Consider the following 15,410-nt stretch of genomic DNA (forward strand, 5'->3'; position numbering starts at 1 on the left):
GTCCCTCAGATCCTGTTCTATTCTAGTTCTAATGGGCCACATTACACTTTGCTTGAAAAGCCTACTAAGCACATGATATTTGTAAAGCCCCATAATGGGGGACACAGATGAATGAGCCACATTCCTTGACCCCTACAGACTCGCAAACACCGAGTGCGGGTTTATCACGGGGCCGGTGGACTCCAAGGTCAGGGAATATGCATTCTCACTTCAGCTCCTCCGCGGTGGCCTCTGCCGAGACACATAATCTTTAATGTTTTCATTTTTCTAACAATAAACGGATTATATGATTTTTATTTACCTCAAAGAGATGGTATGAAAACCAAACTGTGTAATATTTATGAAGCCCTCATAATGTCTCCAAGACCGCCAAATTTACGTGAGAAATCATGACTGCCCGTGAGTGCTGGGTGTCAGGTGCGTGTTAGGAGGGGCGGCAGAAAGGCAGATGACATGGACTCAGCCCTAAGAACTCACCGTCCAGCGACTCTCCTAGTGGTCTGAGGGCCAGAGGCTTTAAGCCAGGGCTGGCGAGCGTTTCCTGAGAAGGGCCAGTCAGCAAACACTGCTGGTTCTGTGGGCCACACTGATTCTGTCACTGCTACTCAACTCGGCTGTGGTAGCGCAGAAGCAGCCAGACGAGAGGGGCACACTCACCCGAGTGTGGCCAGGCTCCAAAAACACTTTATTCGGAATTCTAATTTCAAATAATTTTCACACGTCATGAAATATTATCTGATTTTCGCCTCAACTATTTGAAAATATAAAAAGCATTCTTAGCTTGAAGGCCCTAGACAAATAAGTGGTGGGCAGGGTTTGGCCTATGTGTTGTCATCTGCCAACATCTGGTTTAACCTTCTGACAAAGTGAGAATATCATTTTAAGTTTCATTAATTTGTAATAAGGGAAAGATATGATTTGGAGATTCATTATCATAGAATTATTTCCTCTAAAATTTCTATTGATGAGTTTTACAGCTGCCATACAAAGTATAAAGAAAAATTCTGGTTTAAAGTCAGAGTTGTCAGAATTTATAACAAGCTTGAAAGTGACTTAATCACAACATTGTTTCTGGATACTGTTCTACGTAAGAAGAAAAGGACAATGTGGTACAGACCCAACTGGAACAGACATCTAGTAACTCATTCTTCTTTTGTCAAAGTCCTGAATATAATACACAACAAGAAGGAAAAATGATTTAAAAACCCAATCACCTCAAGCTTACCCTTCATCACATAGGGGAGTGGGAAAACGATCTGTATGAAACTCTGCATTCTGACATGTCAGCAATCACACCAAGTGAAGAGTTAAGGCATGGCAATCTTATTCATTTTATGAATTTATTTCAACAAACTGCGACCACACATTTTTTTCCGAAAGCTTGCAGTGAGAGGATATCCCTTACCATGGCCTTTGATTTTTCAGCAAGATGGATAACTCTGCTAAATCACTGCAACTGTGACGCTATGGGTGCCTCACAGCTCCGGAGCACCGCTGCACGGGGGGAGCTCCTGGAGCACCCCGCTCCCCCTGAGCACAGCCCCGCCCCACCACCTGCCTCATCGGGTGAAAGCCGGGGCAGATGTGACGCTCACGTTCCTGCCAGGGGTAACAATGGGCTCCGTGACAGATGCAGGCGGCCGGAGCAGATGACGGGCAGGTGCGTGTGCCACTGTTTACTTCTGCCGCCCCTCCCCACCCCCACGCCCCGCCCTCGGGGCGACACCTGCCACTTGGGAACACAGGTCAACCCCAGAACCCGATGGAGGGAAACCACACCCCAGCCAGGCAAACACCGATTCTTAACCTTCCCCGTTTTTCATTCCTGTTCACAATCACCCCTTTCAAGTCCACATAAAAAAGCTCTTTATTTATGGGCAAGTGGAGACTATGGTAAGGAAAGGCAGGTGACTAATCAATCCAGTAGGGAATTCAGATCCCTTTCCTGTCAGAATGGAACCAGCATCTACACATCCATAACTGTGCTTCTCTCTTGCCTCTCTACCACACCCGGTCTTCCCCTGCTCTACTCCAAGGCCTAATTTCCTAAGTTTATTTTGAAGAAGCTTTGCAGACCTCACAGCCTGCAGGCAATAGGAATCTGAACCCCCAATAACACTTCCTAACTGTTACAGAGAGGCTTTTACTGTATTTTGACAAACTGGACTCTCAGCACATCAGAGAAAGGTGGTATATCACTGAATCCACTCTGCTTATTTATTTAATTTTCCTTAGTTGATTTCGGCTCTAAGCATTTTCCTCCAGAGACCAAGAAGCATATCAGTGCCATCATCATACCAAGGCGCTTATTTTTCCTCAGCTGGAAACAGACTATTATATTCACTAGTCACCCATTTTATTTCTAAGCGTGTAGTTATTTTACCAACAACTATTAGAATCTGTCACAAAACCATTCCGTCAAATAGTGATGGCAGATAAACATTTTAAAGTACCAAATGATCAGAGGACTTTGCAGTTCTGTAGGCTCCAAAAAGCCTGTATGTTTTCTTTCCACAATCCTAGCTGGAGAAAAAATGGGAAATTCTGGCCAAGAACAAAGCATCCTGTACCCAGAGATTGTTTTAGGAGATATTTTAAGGCATGCCCTCTTCTTACACCACTTTCCTTTGGTCACAGTTTTTTTGTCAACAATTCTTTGAATTCCCTCCTGAGGTGGGATATATTTAAGGAATGGAAAATATATGGGGCCTTTTTCCTTGGCAATTGTCTCCTCCATGGTTTCATGGTCCAGCACCTGTTATCATTTAAGACACTGATTGTAAGCTATTTTTTTTTAGATGGACATTATTTGAAAACAAGTGACAACATCAAAGGGTAAAGTCCAAACTCAGCTTTAAATCATAAAACTACCAATAGGTTAAAATGCCATATCTCTTTCTTCTTATTCTACTGGTTAAACATCAGACAGTTCTTGAGCAGGATGATTTAGCCCTATATTTAATAAAGAAAACAACTACATGTGGTAGACTGACTATAAAATCTTTAACTACTGTCCCTATGCACTTCAACAAGAATTTATCGAGCATCTACTTTATGCTAGGTCCTGGGTGCTTACAAAAAAGGATTAGATCAAGTCCCAGCCCTTAGGAGCTTATAATTCAGTGGTACAAGCAAGTCTTTAACATGTTATAAAATAGTTTTTAAAAAGTACTAAATAAAACAGTTTTAGAAAGCCAAAAATGTGTGATATAGACCATAAATGTTATCCCTGATAAAGCAAGAACGTCATCTAGAAAACCAATAAGAAAATGGACACTGAAATTTCTTCTGTCTGCTATCCTTAAGAAATTCCCATGTCCAAGTTGGATGCCCTTCCTTTAAATTCAGATGAAACCATTTAGATGTAAGTCTCCTATTAGCTTTGGTTTATATTTTGGTTTCAGAAAATCCAAATGGCTCCAAAGTGTGAACAGCTTCACAGAAACAAATACATGGCTTCAATTCAACACATATAGGATTGACATATGTAAGGCAGGGCTGGGTGCTGCTGGAGATAGAATATGATGTAGTTTCTGACCTAACAGACAGAAACACAATTCCACAGATGCAGAAGATGCTCTACTAGTCCCTCCTTCTTCTGCCACTTATGCTCCCATCGTCTGCCCTCCCTTCATCTGATACCACAAACGTCAGAGCCTTAGCTTTGCTCTGCAACCCAGGAGTCAGTCGTGTGAATCCCAAAATCATTCTACAGCCATCAAGTCCACATGTTCAAAGGGGCTTCTGCCTTCACCAATTTTAGGTTTGAGCATAATACAAAATGTACGAACTAGTAGCCTTTTCATGCAACACAGGGGTGAAGTTAAAATGTTGTCAGTTTTCTGCAAATGATCTCTGGGGAAGAAGGAAGAATGTATCACGGGTACTTTCCATGTTTCTATTTCTGCAGCACCAGCCAGAAACCCTTGAGCCTCTGGAGGATTCGCTGGCATTCCCTAATCCCCAGAGTCAACTCTAAGTTTCACAACCAACTCTTTAGGCAGCTGAAGTCCTTACCAACTCTACAGAACCATCAACGGGATTGCTGAGAACTCCTTGTAGAGGCATCAGGAGGCAAAGGGATCTCTGCAAAAGGAGGACCTTCTTCAGATGTCTAGGTTTATATTTATATGACCACTCTGCTGAAGCATATTGATTCTAACCATCTCAGTGCACGAGTCTGTATACTTAATTTTAGGCACCAGAAAAATAAAGATGAGCAAAAACATTGTCCTTCCCTTCACAGAGGTCCTGGTCTAGTAAAGGAAGGAAACCATGAAAATCCATAAGTGTAATACTATAGGTTTCACAGAGAAGGGTACACACCAAAACTGCATGCACCGGGGCCTGCTCCAGATCTACCAAAGCATGACTCCATGGGGCGGGGTGGGTTGTGCTCAACATGCATATTTAGAAAAAGGTCTACAATGTGAAAAGTAGTATTGAACAAGGATAAATAGAAGATACACTGCAGTCTCAAAGGAGGGAGAGGTTAGAAAAAGTGGTAGAAGACGAGATTTTAACCTTGGCTTCAGCAATTTCATGCCATGAATTTTCATTGTCATGCCATGAATTTTCATTGTCAATGAGAAGCAGTGAAGTAGAGAGTAAATGTCCAGTTATGTTCTCAAGCTCGACTCTGAGGAGTTGAGAAGGGCTACATATTGAATGGAGAACTTAGCTACTGGAGAATCTGGGAGACAACTAGGTTTTTCAACAAGAGGACAGAGCCAGTAGAGAAGATGAAGTCAAAGATGAAGAAAGGGATAATTTGTCCTGCAGCCCCCATGGAGGAGTGAGGAACCTGCTCTGGAGTCCAGGGGAGAAGACGAGCTTTGCTCAGAGGCCCTGGGGGTTAGGAGAAGACACCGTAAATTTGTAGTGAGTAGTAACCATTTTAGGTGAACTTCCAAATTATTTCTGTAATTTTTAAAACCTGAATTATTAAGGAGTGAAAGTTTAAAAGGTACATGTTATACAAGAAGTTCATGAAGACTTACAAACTACTAGAATCTTGAAGTTAAAACAAACTCACCTAAAATAGATAACCCAGGAAGAAAATAATAAAAACTTCAATTTTAATAAAAGCTTTTTTGATATAATCTCACTGTGGGAAGGTGATGCTCAGTTAGTCTGCACAACTATCATAGTTTTAAACCAAAAGGGAAAAAAAGAATAAATTTGTCACTTAGGTAACTGAGGGCTCAGAATAAACATGATCATAATAAAGTAGAACTTGAGGTTTAAGGCCTTGGCTGAACAGTCTATAAAATATTTCAACCAAAGGTTGCTTCTAGAATGGACAATTACTCAACTACTATGACTTTAACAAAAATAGTGCACACACAGTGTGTCCCTTTTTGAACCCTCCTACCATGCTCCTTTTCACACAAAGACAATACTGCTTAAGACCTCAGTGTGGAAGATAGGAGCCCTTAAATGCGCATTTGGAATCCTGAGCTTGAGAACAGTTGAGAACGTTTCATCTGGAACTAGGCTGGAGCCAAGCCAGCAGATGGTGGATGACCGTTTTGTTGGTTGCAGGGACTGAAGGCTGCAGAGGTAAAGTGACGGACAAAAAAAATGCCAGAGCAGTTGTCTTGGCTCTCTCCCAAAAAGGGAGCAAATTTAAAGCACAACAGCACAGTGGGACAGGAACAAGGAGACTTCTGAGAGCATGCTGCTGGAGCGCCGTAGGCAGGTTCCGGCCGACGTGAAAATGTATGGTACCCACGGTATTTGGCTCAGAGATAAGAATGATGGCAGTCATAATACCATGTTTTATATTGGACCTTACAGTTTACAAAATACTCTAGACATGTGCATGATTCTTACGAAATATTTTAAGGTTAGCAAGAGAGATGCTCTTCTACATTCCTAGACAGGTAAGCGGTCAGCTCCAGGGTAGACGCTACCAAGCCCAGAACTGAATCCTGAACGAGGATCCTCGACTCCAAGCCCAGGGCTCCTGCTATCCCTAACAGCTGGTGATATTTGGGCAAGGGAAAAATAAAAATGAGCATCCACAGGGAAACACATATCATGACGTAAATGAGAGGACTAGGAAGGGGCGCCAGAGTGTGTGGAGACTATGCCCCGGCCCTAGGCAAACCTGTCTCAAATGATCCAGAGATAAGAATCTATCCCCTCCCCTTTAAAGCTATTTAAAGGAGATTTCACAAGTTTATTTGCTAAATAATTCAGTCCACTGTTTTTAGTTTACTTTACTTCCTTATTATAACAAATTCCATACAGGGGTATACATGTGTGTACACATATATGTGTTTATTTTAACATGGGCTCTAGAAGTACTTAATACAGGATCATGTGCGCTTGTTGTCCTTTTAACAGACTATGTCCTCTGCAAGTACATGCTGTCAGAAAGGATGCAACTATGAATTCAAACAATTATAATAATTTCATCTGGACCTACATATAAGCACACTTCCCCTCTCGTCTCCTCAGTATGACAGCCTCCTCTAATCTTCTGTGTGATTACCTTTTACACAATGTAAACAACAGCTCTTTTGTTTATTTTTTAAACTTAGGAGTAATACTACTTTCCTTTTGTTTCTTTTTTCTTTTATTTATATCATTATTGCAGATTAAGAGTTCTTATATTCCTTGACTTCTTGAGAGATTTTTATGTCAGTAAATTAATGTGCACATATATATATATAGCATTATATAAATCACTATGTGTATAATCCAATCATCTGAACTTTTAATAAAGAGATATATAAATACATGTATAGTTTCAAAGCTATAATTAAGCTATTGGGACAAGTAAAACAATGCTGGGCAAAGAACTAACAGGGCATTGAAACGATTCCAGTGAGCACCAGGCAGTGACAACAGGCCCACTAGACATGGAGCAGCTCAATTACCTCATTAACCACACGAGGGGTTTTGAAGCCAATGCGAAGGTTAACTCAAACTGCAGTGTGTTCCTCGGCAACCAGAACAGAGTCAAAACTGGAAATGAGACCCTGCCCTTACCTGACACATCTTTCCCCTCTCCCTGCTCCATTTTCACCTCACACTATGTACTTCCACAAAGTCAAAGCGGGGAGCCAAAAAGGGAGGTTTAATGATAAGCATTCCCCATATATTCACAAAAACAAATCTTGGGCCCAAGAAGAAGAAACTGGGAAGTCACACTCTGTTTTCAGTTCTATGGCTTGTTAAAACCACCATCCTCTTGGAATACTTTCCTAGCTGGCTCTGGTGAGCACTGGTAGTATTACTTTACATTCAAACGACACATGCTACCCAGTTACAGTACTCAGAGTAAACCAATGACAGTAAGAGCTGGCCTAGGTCCATTTTTGGATGGAGAAAATTAGAACAATGAGAAGAAGCCCTGGTATGTTTGAATATAACAAAAGTCAGTAAATGAAGACCTAAGATTAACAGAACTCTGCATTATGGGGGGATGAACTTGTAAGATTCCGTTTCTAGAGTGGACTTTTTAAAACATATCTTTATTCTTAATTATAATGTCTTTCTCATGGAAAATGGTAAAGTCAAAAGACCAGAATTTTACTTCAGCTCTACCAGCTGCCAGAATAAGCTGGCAATTATAGGCAGGTCTCACAACAGTGAGGGACTGGGGCTAATATTTATTAAATGCCCACAAAGGCAAAGAATATTATATATTTTATCGCAGTTAGTCTTGACAACAAGCATATTAAGGCTATCTTATTTCATCAATGAGAGGAAACAGAGGCTCAGAGAAGTTACTAGCTGTACATTCTTAAGCATTTGTTCAACATCCTACAGCTAGTAAGTGACATAATCCAGAATTAACTCACACCTCTATGGTTCCAATGCTGTGGCTCTTTCTGTTACCTATGTGGCCTCTGGAGCTTCTGTCTCCTCAATTATGTAACAAAGGATTAGATGCAATGATCCCAAAATCTCTTCCTACTCCTATTTAGTTGTTTGACTGTATTGATGGACAGGCAGTGAGAGGGTCCCAGGACAAGCTTAACAGGTTTAAGGGAATTAATGGGCTGATGGTAGGGTCTGGAAGTGAGGTCATGAGGGTTTGAACTACAGCCTGGGGTCAGAAAGACCTCAGATTAATCCAGAATTCATGTTTTAAAATTTTGTTTTGCCTAAGGGGAAAAACACTTAAAAAATAGCTTTTCTGAAAATGGTATGATGAAAAGGCCAATACAAAAAGAAAACAAATCTGGCATTACTCTTTCAACCAGACTGCTACGAGAATTAGTTTACACATTAAACCCAGTATGTGAGAATTCTGAAGTGAGATTAAAAGGTAATTTATAAATGAAATTTATAATTATTATTTTTTTCATTAGAAAGACATGCAAAACTAATTTAGTAAGATAGAAGCTATGGGTAAAACTCATTATCAAATGGCATTTACAAAGCAAAGTCTTAGGATTTCAGCTACCTGGCCTTGGAATTTCCCACCACTAAATAAATATCTGTCGGATCTGAAACCATGGTGCTATGGAGAAGAGTCACTGAGTTTACGCTGTGATTGGGCCCTTTTATGAACAGAATGAAACCTCAATAAAAACAATGGAGGATATGAATCCTCTAAACGAAGTACCTCATTTCCTTTATGAAAACATTAATTATTGAATACCTATTACAAACAAAGAACTGGGAATGGATATAAGAGAGATCTGACATGGTCCCAGGACTCCAGGATTAAACAGTGTAGTTTGGGAGGCAAGATTCATGGACAAAAAAGGAAGAACAACATGTTGACGGCCAAAACTACTAAACCCCGGAAAAAGTGCTATATTTTTCTAAGATTAATAAAACTTATAAAGGATCAAATAAACTACTCTCTTCAAATTATTGGAATATCAAGATACTATTGAGAATTACAAGTTCCTCAAAAATGGAATTCAGCCAGTACTTGTTAGCATTTGATTCAGTAATAAAAGAAATCTCAAATGACCCCATTCTGGAGGGATACAGTTACTTTCACCGACAGGAATCTAGGCTTACGTATTAAAAAACAGCTGCTTAAGAAATGAAGACAAATCACTGCATCATGAAAAGATCTTGACAAAAGATCTTGATCTTTTCTGTGACACACCAACCATAATGAAAAAAAAAATAGTTACAAAGAACACTGTGCCTTTGGTCATCCCAGGGTTATCATTAGAACTAGGTAGTCAGCCACGTCTGTACCTGTATGCTGGTAAGCTGACTAGCTGATTTTCCTTGGAGGCACACCGCCTGAGCAATAAATGCATGCAGATCCTCCAGACAGAGAGAGTCCACCTGAAAAGCAGACAGAGAAAAACAAGACAAGTGAGTGAGAGAAATGCAGATAAAAGGGAAGTCAAGCTCTTCTTTCACAGTCCAAAATCTGTGGTTGCAAAGTTTTCTCCACTGTATCCAACGCTTCCTATGTAACTCACAGGGGCAAAGGCTCTTGTCCTTGGTCTTCTAATAACCCTTTCTCTCTAGCAACAGAGAGAGTTCCAGAACGTCTGGGAGTAATCACAAGGTACCAACCAAGTCCAATTCCTAGAGCAATATAGGTGACCACTTTTTTTTTGGTACAAACTGCCAGAGCTGGCCCTGAAACAAAAAACGTGTTTCTGGAGTCTCCAGACAGAGATCATTATCTTAATCTCCAGGCTGCTGTGACAAATACCACACAATGGGTTGGCGTAAACAACGGGAATTTACTGTCTCATGGTTTTGGAGGCTTGTAGGCTCGCTTCCTCTTGGCTGGCAATCCCGGTGCTCCTTGGCTTTCCCATCACACAGCAATATCCTTCTTCCTCTTCTGGTTCCTGCTGACTTCTGGCTTCTCTCTGTGGCCTTCACCGACTATGTCTCAATTTCTTCTGAGAATAAAGGACTCTAGCAATCCAATTAAGACCCTCCCTCACTGGGGCACATCTTAACTAAAAATAACATCTTCAAGAGTCCTGTTTTACAATGGGTTCATACCCACAGGAATGCAGATTAAGAACATGTTTTTGGGGGGTACATAATTCAAGCAACCTCCAAAAGACCTGTTCTTCCCATAAGCAAAATCCTTTCATTCCATCACAACATCCCAAAAGCCTTAAGCCCTTTTAAAACAACTCTAAATAAAGATGCCTCAAAATCAGTTAGGATGAGGACCATTCTGGGACAAAATTCCTCTCGCTATGGTTTCTGAAACCTAAAAACAGGTTATCTGCTTCCAAAATACAATGTTGAGACAAGCACTCCAGAAAGGAGAAACTGGAAGGAAAACAGGGGTCATGGGTCCCAAGCAAGTCTGAAACCCGGCAGGGAAAACCCCATCAGACTTCGAGGTCTGAGCGTCATCTGTGATGGAGGCTTTGTCTCCAGGCCTGTTGGAACCATCACCCCACCCTTTCCATTGATCACCACCCCCTGCCCCCAATCCCACCCTCTCCAAGCACTGGCATGGTGGTCTCATTCTGCCCATAAATTGGGGCCTTGGCCCCACTCTCTCAGCACTGAGGTGGCAGCCAGACACTCTCCAAACACCTGGGCATAGATCCCCCTCTCCCCAGCTTTGGTGTGGTGGCCAAGCTCTCAGATGGGGGTGCTGCCCCCCCACATCCCTGGGCAGAAGGCCTCCCCTCCTAAGTGCTGGGGTGGACCCACACTTTCCACATGCGTGAGGGAGCTCTCTCTCTGGTTATCTTTTCCATCAAGACCTCTGTTTCCATGGTTTTCTACCCTTTAAGTCATTCTTCCTTCAATCTGTCCTTTCTGTGTTCCTTTCAGTCCAGGCAGGCTAGTAGTACTTCTGTTCATATGAATCTCGTGACAACCTTGTTGGCTCTGCTTACAATTCAAGGGGGTCCAAACCATCAGACAAAAGGACTTTCCACAGATCAACATTTATAAGTTTCACTTTCAATCCAACACTAGGGTGTAATGTGGCAAGTTCTCTGCTACTTTGTAACAAAGATCACTTTTCCTCCAGTTTGTAATAACACATTATTTCCTTTAAAGGCCTCACCAGAAGCACCTTTAATACCTGCATCTCTACTTACAGTCTGTTCAAACCAACCCAGGCTTTATCTATCAAGTGGATCACAATCCTTCCAGTCTCTAGTGATTATACAATTCTAAAGCTGTTTCCATGTTTTTAGTGTTTGCCGTAGCAGCACCCTGCTTTCTGGTACCAAAATATGTCTTAGTTTCCAGGCTGCTGTGACAAATACCACACAATGGGTTGGCTTAAACAATGGGAATTTACTGTCTCACGGTTTTGGAGGCTTGTAGGCTCGCTTCCTCTTGGCTGGCAATCCTGGTGCTCCTTGGCTTTCCCATCACATAGCAATGTCCTCCTTCCTCTTTCGGTTCCTGACTTCTGGCTTCTCTTCCTGGCCTCTCTGACTATGTCTGAATTTCTTCTGAGAATAAACGACTCTAGCAACCCAATTAAGACCCTCCCTCAGTCAGTGGGGCCACACCTTACCTAAAATTAACATCTTCAAGAGTCCTATTTACAATGGGCTCACACCCACAGGAATGCAGATTAAGAACATGTGTTTTTTGGGGAGTAAATCATTCACCCTACCACACTCACCACAGCTAGGCTGAGATGGGAGTGAGCAGGGCTGGGATAAGCACGTTCCTTCAGCAATCCTTGATGAAACTTATCACCATGGATCCTGGTTTAAAATACACCAGAATCCTAAAATATGAGGGCCTTCAAATCCTTTGTGGAACCAAAAGGCACAATGAAACCAAGAAACAAGGAGAGACAGAGAAACAGAGAAAGAAAGAGACAGACTGGCAATAGCAGGGTCTCAAATAAATAACGGAAATGAACGCCGTGGAGAGGAGCTGAAGAGCCACGATGACGAGACAAGTCAATACCAGGGGCAGCACGGCGCTCTCTCCAATGCACTTTCTCCGCCCCACACAGTATGGGACGGAACTCTTCTGGCGTAGCTGTCAAATTTTTGTTCCCTTATAAAAACACTATGCACTAAAGTAACTTCTTCCTAAATAATTCTATTGCCAAAGTGAGTATTACTTTCTACAGAGGAGCACAATCTGTAGCAAGTAAAGGCTTGAGGGAAAACAAAGATGGAAACAAGGAACCCACTGATAACAATTTAATTAATTTTCCCTGGATAATAAAAGTGGCTAACACGTCTGTCCCAGATCAAAATGACCCCCCCATAAATCAGAAAGACTTTTCATTAGGGACTCCTCACCATGAAACTTCTCCTCCCCTTTGAAAGATCTGCTAAATCTTTCATAAAGGAAGGTAGTGTAATGGATGTCAGGAAGAGGATAACGCTGTCAAGTGAGCTTGGCACTCATCGTCTCCACCCAAGCCGAAGGTATTGATTGGCTGCTGAGATATAACAATATTCCTACCCACCCATCACTATCCCCATTTCTATTTCAAAACAAGTGTCACCTTTGTATAAATGACAGAGATGGTAATCATCTCAGGGAAAACCAGATAATCTGCAAACGTATAGTACTCATCACTAAGAAAATAGATCCCCTGTGTAGAGCAGCAAGATAAAGCATAGGATACATTTTTTTAAATCCATAAACTCCCGTCTCTTTCTGCTGAGACTAAGGTTCTTTTGGAATTGAATTCTACTTCTTGCCACTAGTAACTTTTGAAGAAGGCCAATATTAAAACATCAATCTATGTGAAAAGGAACACATTTCCTATGTCATATTTTTCACAGTTAACCAATTTCACACTCTGCCACCACCTTTGCAGCTAACAAATCTAAAACATGTCACAGATGTCAAAAGAGTCTTAATAATAGCCAATTTTTTAGAATTTCACATAGTGGATATCATTTTAAGGTATTTGCTCTATTATAGATTATACAATATGTTCACCTTTTAGGATGTCAACTTACTTTTCTAGAGGATTTTCTCAGGTGAGCCATTTAAAAATTATTCTTATTTTGTTTTTCATGTATTTTTGTTAACTTAGAGTCTGGACCAAATGAGTATTTAGTTTCTCTGTAGGTGTCATACACTGAACAGTAAGTAATTCCATCCCATTTCACACATCAAAACTCCTAATTTAGGCTTAACTATGTAAAATTATTTTTATAAATTTATCACTTTAATCTTTTTAATTATAAAAGAATAACCATCCCTATGAATAATAATACAGTACCTCTTAATCTAATGGATACTACTAATTTATTGATTTGTCAAGGATGGTTTTAATATTTCCTACTTTTAAAAAGTTCCAATTTAAATGTGTCCTTTAAAGCCAAATAATCAAGCCTATTTTATGCTGAATTACACTAAAGTCAATCTTGTTTAAAAGCAAATTATACATAGGAAAAAAAGGTATGTGTAAAAATTTTCTTCATGTTGTCTGTCTTCCTATTTATATTTTGTCTTCCTCTTTATGGATGCAAAACGACTGTTCTGGGATTTTGGATCTTTTTTAAAAATTGTATATTATTACAGATTTTTTCTGCTTGAAGTGAATCGTAATAACTGAAGGTCAACTGCACAACTAGCCGGAGAACAGAGCTAAGCCGAATTAGTGAGAATGGGCTCAACACAACCCATTAATGCTACTGGAAAAATAATTCAAAACATATGTCTTATAAGTGCTAATACAATGGCATTCATATCTATCTATCTGTCTAGCTAGCTCCAGTATTACGAGCAAAACACACTAGTTTTTATGGTTGAGAAAACTCGGCTTATTGGTTATCCACCAACTTTCCAATTCCCATTTTGGTTCAATTTCAACCATAGCCTCCTGTGGATTAAAAACAATGGACATAAAATATTAATCAACAACATATGCATGTATATTTAACATATAGTAACAAAAGAAATGTGTTTACATTTAAATACTAAACAATTCCTGACATCCTCCATTGTTTTACACTTTGCTAAGTTTTGTGCAAATAAATACTTGACTTAAAACAGTAATGCCAAAAAAAATAAATAAATAAAGTTTACATTGGTGCATGTGAAACCAATAATGAAGCAATAAAATTTCTAAGGGTTATGTAATCCATACCATGTTTTTATGATATTTAAAATGGAGAGCTAGCTATGGAATGGCCAGGGACAAGAAGACATTTAGGACGGAAAAATCAGTATAATATTCCCTGGGGTGTAATTCTATAAAAAAATTTCTTAATGACAGTGAGTAATTTGTAGAGTGAATTCAGGTTTGAAAAACACAATTACCTAACTTTCTATTCTAGGCAAATGATAATTCAACGGCTATGCCAGAGTAGATCCACCTTATATGGAGATCAGAGTTGGTGACAAGATGGCTTGAAGAGGTCAAGAGAGTTTATGAGACTATTTAGTAAGGCTAAAGAAATGGACACTAGATTTTAAAGACTTTTTGTTGTTATTATGACAACAGTGAGACAAAAATCAACTTAAAACAATAGGGCTGTGGAAGGCAGGTGGGGAGAAGATATATAGAGAAAGAGGCGCTGGAAGATGGAAGGCATTTGCAGCCCTTCTTTCATGTAGACGTCCAAATATTATCATTTATGACGAATACTACTAAAAAGACAAATCTTTTAATTGGCCTTTTAAAATTTTCATATACACATTAAGAATAAGACTAATGAAAACAAAATCGTCCAACTTGTAGAGTGAGACTACTATGAAGGATCTGGCACTGCATTTCCTGAAGTGTAGTCTATAGAATGGCAGTTCAGGAGGATAAAGAGGAGGATGAGGAGGAGGAGGAGGATGAGGAGGAGGATGAGGATAAGGAGGAGGATGAGGAGGAGGATGAGGAGGAGGATGAGGAGGAGGACGAGGATGAGGATGATGATGATGATGATACTGGTGGGCAGTTTATTGGGCAAAACAGTTTTTGTGTCTTATATAATATGGTCCCCTAAAACCTGATGAAGAAGCTATTATCATCTCATTTTCAAATTAGAAAATGAAGGTAAATGCTCAATAAGCATCTGTGAGATGATAAAGGAGCATCACTTAGAAAAGTTGAAAATAATTTGTCCAGAGTCACACAGCTACTAAGTGAAAGAGGTGGGACTCCAGTCAGCTCTCTCTGACCATGGGGCTGGACCTTTTAACCCTTACACTAAAGCAAACCCAGTAACAAAAGCACCCACCACCCCTCTCTCTCCAGCTAAGCCACCTTGGCAGGTGATCTCACTGCCCTCCCCACTGCGTGGGACCTGACTCCCAGCGGTGTAAATCTCCCTGGGGATGTGAAATGAAGTGAAATAAAGCTTCAGCGGCTGAGAGATTTTGAATGGAGTTGAGAGGTCACTCTGATAGACATTCTTATGCACTATATAGATAAAACTTTTTAGGTTTTAATGTATTGGAATAGCTAGAAGTAAATACCTGAAACTACCAAACTACAACCAGTAACTTTGACTCTTGAAGATTACAAGGGGTGAGAGTGTGATTGTGAAAACCTTGTGGATTGC

The 15,410-nt window shown here is 40.4% G+C and overlaps 1 protein-coding gene across 2 annotated transcripts in view; it reads right to left on the bottom strand.

Moving 5' to 3' along the window:
• Window positions 1–15,410, bottom strand: part of FAM120B (family with sequence similarity 120B) — a 109,745-nt gene that overhangs the window by 56,298 nt on the left and 38,037 nt on the right. For both annotated transcript variants that reach the window (XM_037817569.1, XM_037817568.1), the window contains exon 7: window positions 9,178–9,270. In XM_037817569.1, coding sequence (XP_037673497.1) covers window positions 9,178–9,270 — 93 coding nt within the window. The remainder of the gene's footprint in view (window positions 1–9,177; window positions 9,271–15,410) is intronic.

This window comes from Choloepus didactylus, chromosome 24, assembly GCF_015220235.1.
Source record: "Choloepus didactylus isolate mChoDid1 chromosome 24, mChoDid1.pri, whole genome shotgun sequence".
Lineage (NCBI taxonomy): Eukaryota > Metazoa > Chordata > Mammalia > Pilosa > Megalonychidae > Choloepus > Choloepus didactylus.